Source organism: Pediculus humanus, genomic scaffold (genome assembly GCF_000006295.1).
Source record: "Pediculus humanus corporis 1103172107603 genomic scaffold, whole genome shotgun sequence".
NCBI classification, from domain to species: Eukaryota; Metazoa; Arthropoda; class Insecta; order Psocodea; family Pediculidae; genus Pediculus; species Pediculus humanus.
This window is the reverse complement of record NW_002987217.1, coordinates 108,815-118,547: the sequence shown is the minus strand read 5'-3', so window position 1 is coordinate 118,547 and position 9,733 is coordinate 108,815. Positions and strand designations below refer to the sequence as shown.

At 22.9% G+C, this 9,733-nt stretch overlaps 1 protein-coding gene across 1 annotated transcript; it reads left to right on the top strand.

Moving 5' to 3' along the window:
* Positions 1-5,908: 5,908 nt before the first annotated feature.
* On the top strand, positions 5,909-9,058 carry Phum_PHUM235460 (uncharacterized protein; the record flags this gene model as incomplete). Its single annotated transcript, XM_002426030.1, has 7 exons — positions 5,909-5,973; positions 6,058-6,308; positions 6,391-6,721; positions 6,780-6,922; positions 7,015-7,200; positions 8,355-8,853; positions 9,001-9,058. The coding sequence occupies 7 exons, from the start codon at positions 5,909-5,911 to the stop codon at positions 9,056-9,058; spliced, it is 1,533 nt and encodes a 510-aa protein (XP_002426075.1).
* Positions 9,059-9,733: the final 675 nt, after the last annotated feature.

Here is a 9,733-nt window from a genome sequence, read left to right as displayed (position 1 = left end):
GAAATTTAAAATTTCAATTTAATTTTTTTTTTTTTATCAACTCACGAAATTATTAAAAATGTTTTTTTTTTCTCTTTCAAATTAAACACAGGTAATTATTACCTGACCAAAACATACAATTTAATAATAGTTTTTGTGAATAAATAAATAAATAAAAAAACATAAATTTTTCAATTTTTTATTTTTTCTGTTTTGAAAAAGTTTAAACAGTAAATTGAAGGCGTTTACCATTCTTTACCCCGACCGAATGAAAAAATAAAATAAAATAAAATTTTCTTTATTTAACGTAAAACGCGGTCAATATTCTTTTTATTTCATTAAACCATGACAAAACCCCCCAAAAAAAAAAAAAAAATAAAAAAAATAAAAGTTTAAATTAAATAAAAAGTTAAATCCAAGCGTTCACTCACAATGTTTTCGTGTAATTTACAAAGAAATTCTTTGTTCTTTGTCAGTTTGTAAAATAAAATAAAAAAAATTTCGATTTAAGATATTAATTTTTTTTCTTTCTTTCAACTTTTAAACGAAGCCAATAAAAATAAAAATAAAAAAATAATAATAATAATATTTTTTATTATTTAATAAAAAAAAAAAAATGAAAAAAAAAAAAGTTAAAAATCGATAATAATAATAATAATAAATAAATTCATTTTATATAATTTTTAAATAAATTTTTCATTATTAATTAAAATTTAACTGATTGATTGATTTTTGTAAATTAGTTGAAGTTTAATTAAAATTTTTTTAATTTGAAATTAATATAATAAGACGATTTGAATTTTTTTTTTTTGTAAAATTAATTTAATCATCGTACCGTTATTTAAATAAATAAAAAAAATAAGAATTACAATAATAAATTAATCTTTACATTTATTTATAATAATAATAATAATAATAAAATCGAAATTACAAAGTTTATCAACGCTTGGAAAAGTTTAAAATTTTTTATAATTAACATTATAAAAACAATATTTTTTTTTTTATTCATTAAAAAGTTTTATTTGTTTTTCTTTTTGTGTACGTACAAATAAAACAAAAATAATATAATAATGTTGAAGATTTTAAGTTTTGTTTTTAACCCCTCTCTCCCTTCCTCCCTCCCCTCGACTCCCCTTTTGTTTTACATAATTTTCTTTTATTTTATTCAATTTGTCAGGATTTTTTATTTACAATTTTAATTAACAGCCGTGAGGGCAACCGCAGCATTTACACATTTATACATATATTTCATCAACATTTTCTCAAAACTGTTTAATATATTCATATTTGATTTCTACCCCGCCCCTATTCACTCCTCCCTACCCCCATCCCCTTCCACCCTCCATGCTTAAATTAGAATAAATAAATTATTATATTTCGGTAGGTTTCTATTCAAAAAAAAAAAAAAGAAATTTTTTCTAAAAATAATAATTATTATTATTATTATTTCTCGGTAAATTATTTTTAGTTTTAATAAATAAATAAATAATAATAATAACTTTGAATAGATTTTTCTTTGTAGATAACAAACATACCGCTAATTTTAATACGAATACGTGGGTTTTTTTTTATTATTATTATTATTTTTATATCATTTATAATTTACGATATTTTTGATCGATATTCACGAAAGAAATTATAAATTTAAAAAAAAAATAAAATAAAAATAAACGGTTTTACACACGTCATAAAATTATTATTATTATTATTTGCCGTTTGGTTAAAAAAAAAAAAAAAATTACGAGTCTTGTATTAGATTAGTACATTAAATAGCATCTTGTATAAGTTTTCATATTATATCAATTTAATTTAGATTAACTTAATTTAAAATATATATTTACGTCGATATTATAAATGTAACTTAATTGTTTATAATAATTAATTTTATTTTATTAAAATTATGGTTGTTTCTATTTGTTTAATTAAAATATTATAAATTCTTCTAATAGGAAAGTAAATTAATTTTTAATATTGGATGTATTTGTACATCACATTCTTTTTTTTCTGTGGGGGGGGCAGGGAATTAAAACAATGAAAATTTATGTTCTCGCCTCATAAAAATAAATTTAAGTCAAAATAATATAAAAAAAAAACATAAAACTTTACGGATATACATGTAATAACTATGACGTATGTTGTATGAAAATAAATTATGTTTTACTTACCCATTAAAAATATTCAAACAAACATCATTACACGTACAATTTTTGTCACATTTATACTTATTTAAGTTAATAACAGTAAATAAAATCACTTTCACTAATTCTTTATACTTTTATCGAACGTTTTTGTGTATAAAAACTATAAAAATTTTCTCCTTTTTATTTATAGTTATTTATTTCAAATGAAATTAATGACACGTTAAAAACAATTTTTAATTACCCAAACAATTTTGCCTCCAAAAAAAAAAAAAAAAAAAAAAGTAAAACGATTCGATCTGACGAAACTTTTATTTTATACTAATAATTATAAATATAATAATAATAAAACAAGTGAAATTAATAAATTGATTTTTTTGTTTTTAAATAAAAAAAAACTTAAATAAAATAATAATAATTTAAAAGCAATTTTTCGCGACACACCGGAATGGTTAAAGTCGAACATACAAAAACCGTTGGAGTTCTAGAACATTTTCCGGCTTTATTAAAAAAGCGCCACTTTTCTTAGGTGGCGTGTTTTCGAACTAAAATTTCTGTCATGGCTTTTTGACACGAAATTCATCTTATTAAATGTGCGTTTCGTATAAATAAAAAAAATTTTTTTTTTTTGAAGTTGTAAATAAAAATAAACAAAATAAAATTTTGAAATATTATTTTTTTAAAAATAGTTTTTTTTTTATTATTTTTTATTCCTTCGATTTTTTTATTTATTTTTTTGTTTATAAACTAAATACCTGAATTTATTAAAGTTAAAAACGAAGTTAAAGACTGCTGAAGAATATTTTTAGAAAAAAAAATAGAAATGTTTTATTATAGAATACATTTGTTTCTATAGGTTGCCATAAATTTTTATAAAGCCATTTTTGACTCAAGGGCAAACTAAAAATTTTAGCTATATAAAAAAACATTTAATAAATTTATTGGTGTGGAAATTTTTTATAAAATAAGAACATTGTTTTAAAGGTAGAACTGATAAGTTCGCGTTAAGTTTATTTTATTATAAAACCTTTAAACCAAAAAAAACTTTCGGTTTATAATAATAATTTTTTTTTTTTTTAACCGTGAGGATTTATAATATAATTTAGGACGCATATGCAATTTTTTTTTATTTTATGAATTTTCAATAGTGTAAAAATAACGATTACGTCATCTTTGTCGTCACCTTGGAGTTAAAGTAAAGCCTCCGAGATTTCACGTTATTAATTAAACGCTTAAGAAAGCTAAACAATGAATTTTAATGTGAAATCAACCAAAAGAGGGCGTTTTGGTTAGTAAAACGTTGACTTTTTCTTAAGTAGCGTTCTAATTATAGTGAAAAACTTTAGTAATAAAATTGTGGAACTTAATCTTAAAGATTATCACATTTTACATATTTATTTATTTATTACATTAATAAATATTTAATTTTTCTGTATATCAATTGAATCAGTTAATAATTAATTTTTAATTGATATGAACAGCTTTTTTAACCAACCTTTGCAAATTAAACAGGTAAATGATATTGCTTTTTTATTTAACCGTTGTTATTTTTAAAAAGAATTATTTTAAAATAAATTACTAAAAATTGCGAATAATAATTATTTTAAATGAAAATCTTAAACTAAAAATTAACAAAATCTCTTAGTTTCTGTATAAACGTTCAATGGCCAATAAGCGTGTGAATATTAGTTTTCGTGAAAAGATTGTGTTTATGTTGTGGTAAACAGGCTTATTGATTTTATTTTACGTTGCGGCCACCTCGAGGAGTTCTATTTATATCGTATATTCCAGTTAATGGCAAATTTTTTTGTTTGTTTTTTAATGAATTATCGTTTATGCATATAGAAAGTGAATAATTATATAACTTGCCTTATTTTTTATTTGTTATTTTGTCTTTATGAATTCAAAAAAGTCGTTCAAGTGCTATCAAATTAATACAATACTTAATAATCAAAGAGAGTGTGATAATTAATTTAGAGCATTTACTGATTATTAATGCTTGATACATATTCCATATAACATTTAAATATATTTTAAGTATTTTTCAATGTAAATCTTCATTATAATAGTAAAAATAATAATTTGTGTTTGTGTTTTTTTTTACTTTTAAAATCATATATACATACGGTAACAAGGTATTTATGTTAATTTATAATACAAAACTTAAACTTATTCTTTCGAAACCAAACTTCAAATAAATTACAGAATTTTTTTGTAAAAATTTTGTAATAAATTAATAAATAAACCAATAATAAAAAGTAATAATGCAAATTGAAATTTTTAAACACGATATTAAAATAAAAAAAATTATTTAGGGGTAAAAGTACTTGTAGTATATTAATATATCTCAATATGACTAATTAATTTAAACAATTTTAACAATAAATGTTTACATTAATTGTTGTAATTTAATGTAAACAATATAAATTTTCATACTTTAGTAGAAAATGATTTATTTTTATTTAATCGAATATGTTGAAATATTAGTTTCGATGATTTTTGATAATTTTACTCAATAGTACAACCATTATTATAAAAATACTTTTGTATATTTCAACTTTATAAAATTTATCTAATTAAAATATTCTTAAAACATGTATTTTACATCTTAAATGATCATTAAATATTATTTTCATTTATTTTAAATTAATTAAGAGGGAAAAGAATTTAAATGAAGCTTATTTTAAGTATTAGTGATGATTGACGATAAAAATTAGAGTAATTTTTCTAAAATTTATCTTGTTTAAAAATTTTTGAACATAATTTTTTTTACATAGAGAATAATATAAATTTTTATTTTCAGTTCAGTATTTGGAAATATATGAGAATTATTACAATTAATTAAAAAAAAAAAAAAAAAAACGACAAGTTTATTTAATATTGTGTGTTCAAAATAAGAAATGTTACCATGATCACTCGCAGTTCTTCAAAATCTCCATTTTCATCATTTGAAATTCATAAAACTACCTCATCAGAAAAAATCAGGTATGATTTTTATAAATATTTTCTTTTTTAATTTAAACTTATAACCCATTTTTATAAAAATTACTTTTTTTTTTTTTTTTTTTTTTTTTTTTTTTTGATTAAAAAAAACATTTTTTTAATTATCCCTAACCCCTCCCATTTAATAATTTTAAAATAATTGAAAAAAAAAAGAAATGCCCGATTGGGTTGTTTGAAAATTTTTAACAGGACATTTCTTGTTGGCACAAATGAAAACAACAAGTTGTAACTTTCCTAAAATTATTTTAAATTTTTTGGGGGTTTGCTTTTTAAAAAAAACATATCAATTTTTAAATTAAAAACTCATTTTTTGTTTGTTTAAAGTAGACATTTGACACAAAAAATAATTGAATTTTATACTTTGTTCATTTTTTAGTGAAACTAATTTTGTCGTTTGTAATCATAATAATTGTAATTTTTTTTTTTTTTTTTTGTTCTCAGTCACAGTGATTCTCCGACTTCGTCAATTTTAAAAAGTCCAACACCTATATTTGTAACTACTCGCAGTTCATCGACAAAAAAATTAAAATTTGCTAATGGGCCCATTGATTTACAAACATTAAAAAACGGTTCATCCACCGAAAGTATAAGTAAGAATTTATTTAAATTTTTAACTCTTATATTATGTTATTTAAAATTAATCACTGTTCTTTTTTTTTAATTAAATGTTTTTAGCTAGCAGTGATTCAAAAGTAGAAACAACAGTTGAAAGTTTTGATACGAGTAACAATGGTGAAATAAGTACAGATGAAAATTCTGTTGAAATTTCTGTATCTCCAGTGAAAACCATGAAGATATCACCTGATTCTTGGAAAGCTTTTCTAGAATATAAAAAATATTACGATTATCCAAAGTATGTTTCAAACAAATTATTATTATTATTATTTTTTTTTTATGTAAAAAAATGTAATGGGGTTTTTATTGGTTTTTGCCATAGCGAAACCGAAAAAACAGATTACACATATTCAAGATTGTCGAAATTTCGACATAAAGAAATAATTCCTGGGTTTTTAATAAGACCTAACTTATCACGTTCGTCTATATCGTCGAGAAGATCATCATCATTTGACAATTTTCTCACCAATCAGTCCTCTTTCAGTGACACATATTCATACGATTTTAAAATAAACAGCTCAACTGATGGAGAAATAAATAATGAATCTAAAGTATCGAGTAAAACAAACGCAGGTAATTAATTTTTGTCTTATTAAAATAGTAACAAATGGCTACACGTGTGTGCTTTTTTTTAAAAATAAATTTTTCTTTTCAGGTTCTCGATCAAAGTATTATTTAAGGTCCAGCAGTTACGGTGATGCAGATGTCGGAGAAATAGAAACAAAACCAGTTTGTTACGAAAAAGAATATGTTAACGACTCGGCACCGGAAGTTACTTTTAGAAAATCAGTTTCCTATGCTTCAGAAGAATTACCATCGTCAAAAACAGGGAATCAAGTATCGTCTTCCCAATTTTACGTGAACAACCTGAGAGCTTTGGAATTGGACGACGATGACATAGATGAAGTCGACGATCATTCGGTTAAATATGCAAAACGTAACAAGGGTGGTTCGTGGCACAGGAAGAAATTGAATCACCCCGTAGCGTTTCAAATTATATCAGTACCTTTTTCACATCAATATTTTTTTACTTAACTGCTGTAGGAGTCATACGAAAGATCTCTTTTCGAGATATATATTGAGAAGAAAGGATGATTATTATTCACCCGGCAGTTACAGATATTCCAGAAGTATGGGTTCATCAATGTGGAAAGATAAAATGCCTTACTCTTCCGGTTATTATGCTGGTGAGTTTTTGTTTTAAGAGAAAGTCTAGGAGAATGTTAGTTAAATTATATTATTTACGCCATGTTTAACCGTTGTTTATACCCTATATTAGATCGTTGTTACGATTTGGAAGAAAGTTGGTATCAAAGATTTTCCTACTACGTTCAAGACAAATTTTCAAAATTTTCAAATTTGCTAATGGGGGGAAGTGGTTCAAGGTATGCCGGTTACAATAATCAGGAGACGTCATCGAAATGGAAAATCTGGTGGTTATTATTACCACTTTTGCTATTGACCGGTAAGAAAATTTTTCACACTTTTTTTTTTTTTTTTTTTTTAATGTAAGAATTTGTAATTTCGTTTATGGTTACCTCCAAAATTTTTATTTATTCACTATAAAAAAAAAAAAAAAAAAAAAAAAAAAAAAAAAGAAAGAAAAAAAAAGGCTTTTATTAACATGCCATAAAGCTTATTAGATTTATTTTAAACAAAAAAAAAATTAAAATCACAAGCAAAAGTTTATTTATTAATCAGCTGCCGATTACTACAAAAGTTTTTTTGCCCTAATTTTTGCTTAGCTTATTTTATTAAATTACTCAAAAAAAAATTGTTTTTTTTTTGGGCTTGCGACTGGTACGCGGATATTTTATTTTTTTGACAATAATATATATATATATACTGTAATTACGGAGTGAATAAATAATTGTTGTTGTTGTTGTTGTTGGCATTATGCTATTATTATTATTATTATGAACACCCCCAAAGAGCATCAATAATTAATTATATTTTATTCGCCATCGTTACGAAGGTATTGATGTAGGTACTTGAGCCAGGTATCGAAATGCAACACTTTACAGATACAATTTATTTAAAAAAAAAAAGTAAATAATTGACATGGACATTTTTTTTTTTTTGTGTGTGTGAGAAGCACGTTTTAGTTTTACTTTAAAAAATTTATTGATCGGTTTAGGAGAAAGGGAATTTATTCAGGGAGGTTTTTTAACAACTTTCAATAATAATAATAATAATAATAATAATGGTAGCATTAAAAATTATAAAAGCACTTTTAAAGTATGGTTCAGGTACCTCGCACAATAATAGTTTTTAAGACAGAGAGAGATTCATTTTTTTTTTTTTCGAAGAGAGAGGGAGGGAGGGAGGGGGAAGAAATGAAAAAAAAAAAAAAAAAAAAAAAAAACAGGAACGTAATGTTATTTTAAAAGCCAAATAAAATAGAGAACGTTATTGCAGAAAATAGTAAGAAAAAAAAAAAAAAAAAAAAGAAATTATTTTGTTTATTTATATTTTTTGTATTTTTTTTTTTTTATTATTTTTTATTTTATTTTAAATTTATTAGCGATCAGACTTTATTTTGTTTTTAGATTTAAAAAAAAAAAAAAACAGGAATAAAAAAAATGTCCTTGTATGACTTCACTTTTCTTTTAATTGCAGGTTCTTTCTTGGGTTACATCGATTTCTTTTCTAATCCAAAAGCCATTTTGAATACCATGTACAAGTTCTTGTTGTTCTTTCCCCAATTTATTCATTACACGTTCATGGTATTCATTCCTCAGTTGATATTCGTTTTCATACCGTATTTTATATTGACCGCGATACCGAATTTCATAACCGTGACGGTGCCGGCTTTTATAAAAAATTTAACTTCTTATTTTTCGAACGCCATCGTCCATTTCTTTGCGAGTATATCGATAATGAAAATTTGGAATGCTTGTGCGTCAGCTCCCGGGGTATTTTACGTTTGGTCAACGAATTTAATTTCCGGTTGGGGAAAATATTTATTGAACGCCTCGATAAACGCAATAGAATTAAGCTACGCTTTAACATTGAATTATTTGATGCTTTTTTATTCAAACTTTTGTACGAGCATGTTTCAATGGTTGTTAAGAGTCAACGGTTACGTTTGGTATACATTTGATATTTTGTACCATTCGTGGGAATATTTATCATCTTTTTTTTAAAAAAAAAGAAAGAGATAGAGAGAGATGACATATTCATTTTTTATATTTTATTTTTTATTTATTATCATTATTTTTATTTTAAGTATTTATTGAATGGATTTTTTTTTTTTTTTATAAAGACAAAAACCGGTTGATACAAAAAAGAATGATCTCGCGTTGCTTTGTTTCAAAAAATAATAATTATGGTCAGGTGCCATTTTCTGCTTGATATTTTATTTTTTACTTGAGGGAAGACAAAAATGTTATAAAAACTGTTAAAAGTTCAAATTTTTATTTAAAAAAATTTTTTTTTTTAATCCCGGAGGAGATTTTTCTTGTTGAAAAAAAATTATTATTAATTTTTATTTTATTTTTTGTTTGCTTATTTTATTTTATTTAGCTTGTTATTTTAACGTTTTTTAATGGTAGTAGTAGTAGTAGTAGTAGTTATTTATTAATATCACATTCAATCGCTTTTGCTGCAATAACTAAACTAATTTTATTATTATTATTTTTTTTTATATTAATATTGAGTTTATGCTTGTTTTTAAATAAATAAATAAATAATTTTTTTATTTTATTTTCTCCTCGATGCGTATAAATAAAACGTGTAATAATGAAGGCTTTTAAAAATAATTTTTAATAACGAATTAATTTAATCATGTCACCGTTAAAACTATTTAAAGAAAAAATTAATTAATTAATATTATTAATATCAATAATAATTAATAACTGAATTTTTATAAGGCGAATGCAATCGATTAATTTTTTTTTAACCTGGTTTTTAATAATATTTTATGTAAATGAAATTTACACTACCTCACACTATACATATATATATATTTATGTATGTATCTTCCCACCAAATAATTT